Source organism: Asparagus officinalis, chromosome 7 (assembly GCF_001876935.1).
Source record: "Asparagus officinalis chromosome 7, Aspof.V1, whole genome shotgun sequence".
In the NCBI taxonomy this organism is placed as follows: domain Eukaryota; kingdom Viridiplantae; phylum Streptophyta; class Magnoliopsida; order Asparagales; family Asparagaceae; genus Asparagus; species Asparagus officinalis.
In genome coordinates this window covers 107,879,424-107,891,709 of record NC_033800.1, presented here as the reverse complement: position 1 = coordinate 107,891,709, position 12,286 = coordinate 107,879,424, and the positions used below count along the sequence as shown (strand labels likewise).

The following is a 12,286-nucleotide window of genomic DNA, read 5'->3' as shown; positions in this document are numbered from 1 at the left end:
TGCTAGAATGTGGCGGTTCTGCAGCTGGATATGCGTTAGCATTTCGTCGAACACGTGGTGTGCGATGGAGGCGCTGGTTGGCGGTGAGCTCAAAGGCGATGGTGGAGCTCGCTGGCGGTGGCTCGACGCGGACAGCGGTGGGGCAAGCTCAGGGGTGTTAGATACGGCGCTCGGGGAGACTGGAAATGGTGTTGAGGCGAGGCCTGCAGCGGCGTCGTCCAGGGTGGAGACTGAGCTCGAGCTCGAGCTGCGAGGGTGGGGTGAAATGGCGGGGTGACTGGCGGGGCGTTTCGTCGGAGAGACGAGAGAGGAGGGCGGTGTTGCGGGCGGGGTCGAGGTGAGTTCGGCCATCGGCTCTGGAGGATCGGCAAGGGGCTGGCGTGGGTGGAGGGAAATCCCCCCCCACCAAAAAAAAACCGCCACCCACCCCCGGCAAGGGCAGGCCGCGGGGGAGCAAGAGGGCGGAGGGTTGCGTCGGAGGCGGACGGCGCGGTCGAGCTCGTGGGTGGGGTGACAGCGGGAGAGATGAGAGAACGGGGAGAGAGAGATTGAGTGAGAAAGAGAGAGGAGAGAGTGAGCTGGTTGTGATGATGAAGAAGAAGAAGAACGAAGAGAGAGAGAGAGAGGGGGAGTGAGCTGGTTGTGATGATGAAGAAGAAGAAGAAGAACGAAGAGAGAGAGGGGGGGAGTGAGCTGGTTGTGGTTTCTTGGGGAATGGGAGAGCAGAAGAGAGTGAGAGAGAATAATAAAGAAGAGAGAGAGAGAGAGTGATGGTGAGTGATTGAGTGAGAGTGAGTGAGACGTGAGCTTTTAATGAGAGAGGATAATAGAGAGAGTGTCAGAGAGAGAGAGATTGAGTGTGAGATTGGAGAGAGAGTAAGAACGGCGGAAGATTTTAATGAGAGAGAGAGAGAGTACGTGATAGGGTGGTTGGGAGGATGTGGGTTGAGAGCTGGGGGAAACACGAGGCGGAGGGATTTGCGTGAATTGGGGAGAGAGAGATACAGAGTGAAATACCGGTGGGAGGAAAAACACAAGGAAAAATACCCCCTTAAATAATTTAAAAATATCATAAAATTTATTCCAAATAAATATTAAAATTTATGGTCAAAATAATAATAACAATAACAATGATGAATAATTAACTATTTATTTAAAATTTTCACCAAAACAATTAATTTTATAATTAGCAAAACTTATTAAAATAACATAATATCGTATTTTTAAATCGTAGAAAATTCTAGAGAAATTGGAAAAAATACAAATACTCTTTTGGAAAAATAATATTTAATATTTAAATATCAGAAAAATTATTTAAACCCGTATTAGAAATTTACGGTCATTACATTTTTTGAGATTACAACATCTAAAGGCCCTTGTTTGGTACATGGGAATGAGTGGGAATGAAATGATAATTCTCATTTCTCATTCCTTCGTACCAAACACAATCTCTTTTTGGAAGCTGGAATGCCCATTCTCACTTCCCCTTCATTCCCACTTTATGTTAAAATGAGTGTTTCCCATGAGATGGTAGGGAATAGGCATTCCAACTTAAGTGGGAATCAAAAAAATATGTAACTTCCAAAGATATCCATTCTCACTTCATTCTTGAAATTGTATCCAAACATGAGAATGAAATTGAGCATTCCGTTCCCACATTAATTTCATTCCTTGCTTCATTCCATTCTTACTTCACACGATTCCCACGTACCAAATGAGGCGAAAGTTGTTTATTGGATCTGAGGTTTAAATGAGTTGGAAACTCTTTGTGCAAGTTTCTGCCCTGTGTTAGGTTATGATAATGGCATCATCTAGTATTGATCACGACCAAATTCTTTAACTATAAGCTTCAAATATCCTCTGTTATGTTGTTAAAAACAAATTGATTCGGGTAGCATGTAAATCTCAGTGCAAGCAACTTGCCAAGAGGCCATTCATCCTAAAACTGTTATATTTGGAGAATGCATAACTATAGAAGCATTCCAAGATTGTTCCCTTAAATTTACTAGTTATATATGTTCTGAGTTCGATGGGCTTTTTACATGTGCCATTTTGACCCTTCACCAAATGGATTGGACTTTAGAGATGGCCCCCATGAATTCTAGAGGTGGCTCTAACGAATTCAAAGAGACGACCCTCAAATTCAATACATCCCCTTGTTGTGTGACGTGTTGATTTGTATAACACTGAGCTTCACATGTTACTTAGTTCTGCTACCATCAGCTGTGCTTAGGATATGATACCATGTGTGATGCCCTGAACAAGGAGTTTTTCTATGAGGCTGTTCTTTGTTCGGCATATTTCTTTCTGATTTGAGGCTCTAATACCATTGGTAATTCCTAAACAAGGAACTTTCTTTATCCAACCTTTAATATCAACCTAGAAGTTTTGGATTTTCGTAACTTTTGTTCCATAGCCTATTGACCTTTCTTTTTCTGTTTATCTGATTCAAGCTCAACAACTTCTTCAACTTATCACGACCTATTGTATATCTGTTTCCGACAACATTGGAATTTTTTAGAAGAATTTTGTTGAAAGTTGGGTCATAGCACGTATTGACAAGCGTGGAGGGAAGATTATCTAGCCACAACACAATGCGCCAATTATAATCAGCAGATTTATGTACAATTTTTTTTTTTTGAGTCTGTGACCACATTTTGATTGCCTTATTTCAAGGTTCTCATGAAGTTATATTTTAAACTAGTAATGTAATATGAGTTTACACTTCTCTTAGATTGTTAAATGTTCGTTCTACCGCACCAAGACTCCAATGTTGTGAGAGTTACAGTTTTATACACTAACATAAGCATTGTTCTATTTACACACAAAAACCTGTTCTAGAATCTATGTAACATAAAAGCAAGTGCCAGTAGGAAACTATTAGCAACAATCCACATCATTTTTTTTTCATGGACAACCCGTGCAGTGGCTTTGGCTATATTAACCTATTATATGACCTGTAAAAATGCCCAAAAATAAGAAATAAAGAAGTTAAAAGTGAAAAACTGTCTTCTCCCTTCTAAAGGAATTGATATGCCTGAAAGACCCTAATTCCCTATAATTGCCTTCTCGTCCTTTTGGTTAATGCCAAGCCCCATAAAAGATTGTAGATTGGTTTTCAGCTTGTAAATTGAATTTATTCTTTTATTGTTTGTTTATATGTACACATGCTTTCCTTAAAAAAAAAATTCCTTGCCATGTGAGCTTCCTAAATCACTATAATAACCCTCATGATCACTAGCACATACTTTTATCTTGTGAGCTTCTCTATGAGTCATTGTTTCTTTTTCATTACAGGATCATGTAGTCCTGTAATCAGCTGACATTATCGAAGAGGTCTCGCTGTTCAAATTTATTATTTGTCATTTTGGTTCATGACTGAGAGAGATTAATGTGTCTGGCAGATAGTATATGAGATTGTATGAGCTATTATATAAATTTTTCCATGAAAAGCCGTGGCATCAATTTTTGTGGTGGTGTAGAAATTGTTTTATCCTTGCATGGATTTTATTCTCTTTTCAGTTGTTGATATGACCGTGATGGCTTTTCTTTCGTATTGTTTGACAACAAGACACGGGCTTAATGTTTCGTCTTCTAAGATCTTTGAAGCTCCCGGGAACAAACTGCTTTCAGTTTTTTTCCTTTGAATCTGTGAGGGTTCAAGACTTTCTTTCTCCGTGGAGTCTTTGAAAAATGTGTTGGTTTATGTATATATACGATTTTCATTTTTAATGCATCATCTGTGATCATTTCTAGATAAAATGTGGAGAAATAAATGCCTGATCCTCCTGGGCCTCAGCATTGTATTTATAATTTTAAATTGCTATCTCTATCTTTGAGCAGTATCAGGATCAAAATGAGAGGAAAGGAAGAAAGAATACAAGGAATATAATCAAATTAGATTTTTCTTTCTTTTTTCTTTATTTTTTTGTCCTCTCTTTTGAGCATATAATACTTCAAAATTAGCTCCGCTGAAAGAAACGAGGACCCAGGGTGTTATAGATCCATTGTGTGACCATATCCATGTCTTCGATATCTGCTTCTGAAGATATAAATATACAGGAGAGAACCATTATGCTCTATGCTTAGCTATTAGCTCTACAATGTATGGAATTGTAGTTATTATTATTATTATTATCATCTTATTTCTATTATCTTATTACCAAGGTATGAATTCGGTCCAGTATGGCTCTGGTTCTTTCAACCGTATTCTTCATGGACATTGGACATCGTATAGTTACGTTACTGATATCCAGCCGATTATACTCTAAATATGATAGGCTGTCGAAATCCCAAACTTTCCCAGCCTAGTATCTTAGCTCATAGGTCATCGCGAGCAGAGAGAGATTGCAGCTACCGTGTTTTCTTTTGCTTCTCTTCCTATTATCATCTAATAATACAACAAGTTTTCTAATCAATCGATCAGATCAAACAATCCATGTTAAAAACTAAAAAGCAATCAGTTCGTAGGAGCACAAGCATTCAGTGGAGGACAAAGGCATTCAACGTCCTGTATTTCACAGAATAGCCGCTAACGTATTTACAACATACTGTTCACATACTAAATAATCACAACTACTTAATAATAAACAAAGTGTTTTTACCTCATATCAAACTTCTTGCAAAAATCATCATCAAAAGAAAAAGAAAATTAAGGCGAAAAAAAAAGAAATGCAAAATTCTGTGAAATCTACAAACTTGACGCTAACAGTCTTTTAACGGAGCAAGTCACATCTCTCATAGCCATTGTTAAAAAATCAACATTCATAAAGAAACTTGGGGTACAACAGCCTATTTTTCCTCCTCCAAATTCTAAAATACAGTGAGCCACGCACAGAAAAGAAGACGAAGAAGAAGAAAACCATCACCTTACACTATTTCTTTCCTATAGCAAAAAAGCTACGTATTTTCCTATGGTAAGTGTCTATCCAAAATGTTTAGCAAGTAACAGTAGTAAGATTGAATAGTATACCAGACCGGTGTTCATTGACTTCAGTGCAAAAGAAATACTTTAGCCATGTTAAGAATAACAAAGATGCAAACTATGAAAGCTGCAGAATTAATACCCTGAAGCCACTGGAGAGTAGTTCTTCCAGTTTCAAGTGTACGTCTTTGAGTTTGGAGTATGCCCCGCAGTGCTTCATTCATCCTTATCATCTGCAATGGCCCAGGATATAATACATGCAGCAGACAACATACATCAATGTAGACAGAAAATTTAGAATGCCATATACGTTTGCAGTATTTAAAGATTAGCTTCGACACCTCATTTCTGAGTTCTTTAAAAGTCTGATGCAATGAGACAGGATCAAGGATAACCTGAAACAGGTTTGCATGAGTCACATATCATGGTTTTCTACATATAGAATGTATATATGTTGATGCACTGCATCTAGTGATGCCAAGATTAACTAGATAAACCTGCTGTATTTCCAACTGAGGGATAGTTCCCTGTGCCGTGCTAAGATCAGCATCTACCAAATCTTCTTCCTGCAAAGTCACAGAAGCGAGAATGGCTAAGATACAAAATGCACAAATGAAAACAAAGATGACAGCTAACATCAAGGAAATAGACCTGTGATATTCCATTAGAAACCTCCTCAAATATTTCCTCTTGTCGTTGTGGCTTTATCAGCTTTGCTCTGGAAAATTTCCAAAAACTAATTACGTCGGTATCTTTAGATCATGAAATTAGATTTACATGTTTTGTGAAAAAGACATGCCTAGTTCCGAAGCGGAGAGTAGACATGCTTTCTAAAGTATTGGATGAACTAGGAGAGCAGCAGCAAAGCAGTGCAGTTCTAGAATTCCCACCCTGTAGCAGTTTGCAACACATATGGGACCACTAAGAATCTGGTGAATCTGAAGTAAAGAATTACTAACCAATGAATCCTCAAGAATGCGAGTAAGCTTAGAACTGCGGTAAGGTATATGACTCCTTTTACCTAAAGCCATAAAATTAGGACGTCTTCATCATTCCTCACTAACATAAATAATTTTTTTTAACAAGTATTAGTTTAATTTTCTGTGTTCTTCTTACCAGTTGTCAAAGCATTGATTACATTCCCAAGAGCTGAGAGGGATTTGTTAATGGTTTTTGCTTCTTCAAGGACTTTACCCTCAGCACCAGTTTTCTCAACTTTCTCGGAACCAGCTAAGTCCACAAGCATAAGTTTTCCAGACTTTACCCTGGCAATGTCATTGTAAATTTTTAATATACCTTCCCTTATAGTAATTTAAAGCAGAAAGTGTATTATAGTCTAGGAGCACAAGTCTTCCTGATGTCACATTGATCACAAACAGTAATACAATCCTAAGAGATATATATAGTCTCAGAAATTTACCCTCATCACATACACAGTTTTTAGTGTCAGTTCAAGAAATGAAGAAAACAAGATGAGAGCTATCCAAATTTGTAGATAACAGATATTTCAGCTAGGACCGTATCCAACAAATTCTTCTTCAGCATTAATGGGAGATTTCTACATTTATATGTTTAGCTCTCGACTATGTACTCATTAAGGAATTACTCGTTAAGAAAGATAAATCACTTTTCTTAGTGCCGTAGCCAGAATTTTTTTTTTTTGCCTTGGGCGAAAAAATAATCCTGGCTGGCGATGAATCCCAAAGTGCAAACATCGGCGAAGGAGATGCCTCGTCCTCTTGCTCCTCCGTCGTCGGAATCGGCACAAAACCTAGCTTTGAGCGGGGAAGCGAGGAGAAGCTCCTCGAGCTCGGCCGTCGAGGGACTCCCCTCGTCAAAGTCGACGACGGGCCTCCAGAAGTCGACAACAGGGCTCCCCGATTTCACTTTCTTGCCCTGGGCAGCTGCCCAGGGCAAGCCCCATGTGGCTCCGCCACTTCTTCTCCTTTCATCGAAATTACATGTCAATAAGGATCCAATAGTCATTAATTTACTAATTCAGGTAAACCTAGCGGGAATTAGTGGAGAAAAAGGTTTCAGTAGCCAACCCCAATTATTTGGGAAAAACCACATACTTTAACTAATATCTGCTTCAGGATTTCTAGTCTCCTAGCAAGATGCAAACTTGTAACGAGCTGAACTAGTAAAGTTCAAAACAAACTTGTAACGAGCTGAACTAGTAAAGTTCAAAAACTTACTTCCCATCAACTGCAGATTCATACTGAACTGACAATGTATAAAGACAGTGGCTTCTGCTACTTGTCACGTTCATTTCTGTCTATGTTAAGGTCTCCAAAAAAATACATGAAACGGATGCTGAATGATAAAAAAGGGAAAACAAGTATAAAAGAAACAACTCAGGATACGTGTAGATCCAACTGCTTTATTAGCAATTCCACGCTGCATTATTATTTACAAATTAGTTAGCCAATAATAACTGCACATTTCATAAAAAGAGAGACTGACAGTTGAGATTGATTTCAAACATTAACTGCAAATCTTACATTAATCAAGGCTATGGCTTCTGTGAGGTCTGAAATAGAAACCTGAAAGAGAAGTGCACAAATAATGCTACTGGTGCTCATTTAAGTTTGAAACTGGAAGATAAGTGGAGGAAAGATTCATTTCTGAAGAGATATATAATTTATAAATTTGGAGCTTGCCTCAGTTGCCCCAGAAAGATAAATTCCTTGGCCTTTCCCCTCCCTGATTTGCAGGTTGTCTTTTGATACATCCAAAAGATCCCTAAAGTACAAACTAATTAGTTCATTTCTACTCCATGTTGAAGCATATATTAATGTGAAAGTGTGAATTCATTGGATTCTTGTCGTTTGTTTGTTGTTATATAGAATTACAAATTTTGAAGCAGCTACAAACCTTACTCTCTCCATATAGATCTCCACCTAAAACAGCAACAGAACATCAGTAACAAACAAAAAGGAAGCTCCAAGAAAGATAAGAACCAGAAACCTAGGATAGGGTTTCTAATACCATGGAAATTTTAATGGTGTGTGCAGACATATCGGTAGAAGATTTTAGACATTCAAAAAGTCCATCTATGACTCGTGGCAACAGCCCTTTACGGCATTCATCAAACTCTAAAATACCCGGGCCCTGTTCAAGATATGAGTGTCAGAAATACAAACAACAAGCAGTAATTAATGGGTTTGAAAACAACTAAGTAAGAGCGTTTTAATTGACCTCCAAGCTGTACGTCTTTCCTGCTCCAGTCTGCTCCAAAGTTCATATGCAACGATCACAGGTAAAATGGGTCAAATGGCATTTAAATAAGAACAGCTCCAGAAATGTACTATTACATGAGAAATAAAAGATTGCAGCAGAGAACAGTGAAATGCATTCATAAAATTGATAAGGAATAGAAATCATGAGTGCTTTAAATGCTCTCTATTATACATTACAAATAAGATAATCGCCCGTTATTAGAAGGCACTAAGGCAGTAATCAGAAGTAAGAAGAAAGAACACATAACAGACAGATCATTCAAGATGTCATAGTTTCGTCAAGATGTCATAAATTGAAGATTTGCTATCAATTTTAATAGAAGTCCATTTATTTACATATTTCCTTGAGTATCACTTTATAATATGTCGCAGGACATGGTATACTGGCATGGACATGAAACACCTACATGTGCCAAAATCTAGATATACATATGATAAGCATGTCTGTCATGACACCGCTTCACAATGTAAGTGTCTGCAAACACAGCTTCACAATAACAACAAGCATCACGAAATCATATATAAAAAGGCCCATAGATTTGTTCAAAATGTAAGAACATGTTATTACATGAAAATTGATTGATTCCTTCTAAATAAAAATAATCCTGTTGTGTCTATCCCTTTTCTGATGATAAAGAAACAATGTGTAATTCTGATTATGGAAGACCACAGTTACATGATTCGTATCAATTTTTTTTTCTTTGCGCAAAAGAACCAATTGAAGCATATAAGACATGCAAATTCAAATCCAACATGTCTCCATGTATAATTCTATGGCAGTAAATATTTGCATTTAAAAGGAAACCTAATCAGAAAAAATGTCAGCTTAACTATTGCACTCACCTGTCCATAAGTGATGATGGTCCCGTTAATCCCATTCACAGTGTCTGTTTTTGAAAACAGTTAATAACTTGTAAGGAGCAGTGGAAAAAAAGCAAGCAAAGGTATATACAAATCCTTCTATAGTTGTTAAAAAGTGACGCAACCTTGAACTATAGACATAGCTAGAAACTCATAGAGATCCCTCTGTTTGGCATCCTGATAGAAAACCCTGTCAAAACAAAATGTAGTATCTTCTCCTTTCTCATCCTGTCAGCATTAAACCCTTATAAACATAAGATATTCTGAAACAAATAAGAAAGTGATAAGCTTTAAAAAGGTGAACCTTGAATACAAATGACTCTTCATCTAAACGATCGAAGCATATATCATCTCCGCAGATTCTTCTCTCCCTTGAGGACAGAGGTCTAAATCGCACACAAACCTTAACATTTGACATCCTTTATGCTCTGAATAAGACCCAATCCTTCCCACAAATCTACAGTAGAATTTAAGAGCAGTAAGAATCGTACATGTTCATAAACAAATCTAAGAAGAAATAAACTGATAATATCAGATCTAGTTTTAAAGCTGTTCTATCCATGAAAAATTCTACAAATTAAGCAAAGGTAACAAAGAATCACAAATTCCCTTCATAAATTAAAATGAATCAGTCTTTTCATAGTTTAAGACCATGAGTTCGTATTTAAGAGAGTCCATTCAAATTACGAGAGATAATAGGGGGGGAAATCAGTAAGAAAACTAGAGGATAGATTTTTTTTTTTAATTTTTTTTGAAGCAAAAAACTGGAGGATAGATGAAGATCGTTTTCACAGTTTAAAGAAATTCTGAAGAAACATGCAAAAAAATTCTTGATAAAAAAAGTAGATATCGATTTGTGCATCAAAACAAAATTGCACCTGTGAGATACTCATCGCCAAATCAAGGGAAACTTATCATGAAAATTAATCAAAAAGGAAGGGGGAAAAATTTAGGATCCAGCAAGGGAATTAGAAATTCTAGCAATTAACGCTACAGGAAAGAAAATTCCAGATCGAATCCACAAATCAAAGAGCTAGATCGAAGTTTTACAAGTGAGAAATCCGATCAAATTAGGACAAAAATTCGAGCAATTTAGGAGAAAAAGAAAAAACCAGTAAGAAAAACTAAAGCATAGATTGAGATACTTTTCACAGATCAAGAGAAGTTCATCATAAAAAATTACGGATATGGAGAAAAATCATGATTACAGGAAAGGAATTATAAATTCGAACAATTAACGCTTCAGAAAAGAAAATTCTAGATCTAATTCACAAATGACAGAGCCAGATCGAAGGGTGAAGGGTGTAACTTTTACCTGAAATTTTCTCTCAGAGCTCCTCAAAAGTTCTCCTCGTCACTAGAATTGGAGGGGCGAAGTTTTGAAAATGAAAGTGGTGGAGGCGACTATATATAGGAGCTAGCAAGCGAGCGGGGGAGTAGCATCAACAAAAATTTGGGAAAATTGCTTGGGGGAACAAAATTAAATTCGGTTATGCATCCCCACCCCCAGCCCAAGAAGCATTACCGGAAAACCCTTATACAAAAAAAAAAGATGCAACAAAGCCCCCAAATAGTATACAGACCCACAACCCAAAAAAATATCCCCAAATTACTCTTGGCAATTTAAATCTGAAAAAGTAATGCCCCACCGTCATTTTCTAAGCGCTGTTACCGAAACCCCCAACCCTCCGTCAAAGAGTTTGAAACTCTCGCCCCTTCCGGAACCCTCTTCCTCCGACGATGACGACAACTCTTTAGCCGTCTCGTTCGTCGACTTCGTCTTCGTCTTCGTCGTCTTCCTCGAAGACCATGATTCTCGTCAATTTAAGTGTATGACATTGTCTTCTTCTGTAGAATTGTAAGTTTTGTGTTATTATAGTTTTAGGGGCAAATATGTGCATAATGTAGCTAGGGGGTCAATTAGAATTGAAAGACAATTTCTTTTCTTCAGTAGGGTTGTTTACCTATTAACTTGGGCTTAAACAAAAATCCTACATGAAGACTTACTCTTTCGTCTCTTTGAGATGCTTCTCTTCTTCTTTCTTTTAAGGGAAAATTGCTTGGGGGAATCAAATTAAATTTGGCTATGCATCCCCACCCCCAGCCCAAGAAGCATTACTGGAAAACCCTTATACAGAAAAAAATGCAACAAAGCCCCCAAATAGTATACAGACCCACAACCCAAAAAAATATCCCCAAATTACCCTTGGCAATTTAAAACTAAAAAAGTAATGCCCCACCGTCATTTTCTGAGCAGCGTTGTTACCGAAACCCCCAAACCTCCGTCAAAGAGTTTGAAACTCTCCCCCTTTCGGAACCCTCTTCCTTCGACGCCGACGACAACTCTTTAGCCATCTCGTTCGTCGACTTCGTCTTCGTCTTCGTCGTCTTCCTCGAAGACCGCTGCAGCTCGTCGTCCTCCCCTCAAGACCGCCGCTGCTCGTCGCCTTCTTCTTTGGCGAACCCTTTAGATCGTCATCCTCGACTTCATCCTCGACTTCATCTTCGACTTCGTCGTCTTCGTCGAAGACCGCCGCCACGACTCGTCTTCTTCGAAACCCGCTCCTCGCCTTCTTCGAAACCCGCTCCTCGCCTTCTGAAGTTAATAGTGGTTTGACTCAATCCACTATCAAAATTGACTAGTCAGTGTTACACTTGGCCCTCAAGACCCTTTATTTTAACTATTAAATCACTCGATCAATATCCGATGTGGGGCTAAATCTTGGAGTATCACAATCACCCAACCTTAATTACGCGATGTTCTCATCGTGGCTTGCCAATTAGTGGTCTCTCCCACCATACTCATGCAGTGTAGCACTTAGTCCAGTATAGCACTTAGCTCCACATTTTCAATTAACTAACTGGTTAAAAACTATTTGTTAAGCCCCGGGCCCACGAGTCCATTGGCGTAAGGTAAGCTGTAGGAACCACGGAATGCAACAAAGGGTTTGACTCAATCTACTACCGAAATTGACTGTCAATATTACACTTGGACCTCAAGACCCATCATTTTAACCATTCAATCACTCAATTGATATCCGGTATGGGACTAAATCGTGGGGGTATCATAATCACCCCACCTTAATCATGTGACATTCTCATCACAGCATGACAATTGGTCTATCCCAGTATCATCACTAGGGAATGTTGACCCTAAAGGTAGCTCCTACAGGCTTCTAGAGGTAGTCCCCACCATACTCATGTAATATAGCACTTATTCGTATATAGTACTTAGCTCCACATTTTCGATTGCCTAACT

The 12,286-nt window shown here is 38.3% G+C and overlaps 1 protein-coding gene across 2 annotated transcripts; it reads right to left on the bottom strand.

Moving 5' to 3' along the window:
• Positions 4,724 to 10,438, bottom strand: LOC109849038 (kinesin-like protein KIN-1). Of its 2 annotated transcripts, XM_020418806.1 has the most exons (18): positions 10,343 to 10,438; positions 9,332 to 9,484; positions 9,153 to 9,255; positions 9,010 to 9,053; positions 8,126 to 8,155; positions 7,916 to 8,038; positions 7,802 to 7,827; positions 7,588 to 7,669; positions 7,429 to 7,470; positions 7,291 to 7,324; positions 7,123 to 7,198; positions 6,041 to 6,189; positions 5,884 to 5,945; positions 5,724 to 5,815; positions 5,576 to 5,642; positions 5,422 to 5,490; positions 5,266 to 5,319; positions 4,724 to 5,157 (listed from the first exon to the last, which is right to left on the bottom strand). In XM_020418806.1, the coding sequence occupies exons 2-18, from the start codon at positions 9,443 to 9,445 to the stop codon at positions 4,993 to 4,995; spliced, it is 1,332 nt and encodes a 443-aa protein (XP_020274395.1). In that variant the 5' UTR covers positions 9,446 to 9,484; positions 10,343 to 10,438; the 3' UTR covers positions 4,724 to 4,992. The 2 variants fall into 2 exon arrangements, with proteins under 2 accessions (XP_020274395.1, XP_020274394.1); XM_020418805.1 differs by having other exon boundaries at positions 4,724 to 5,319.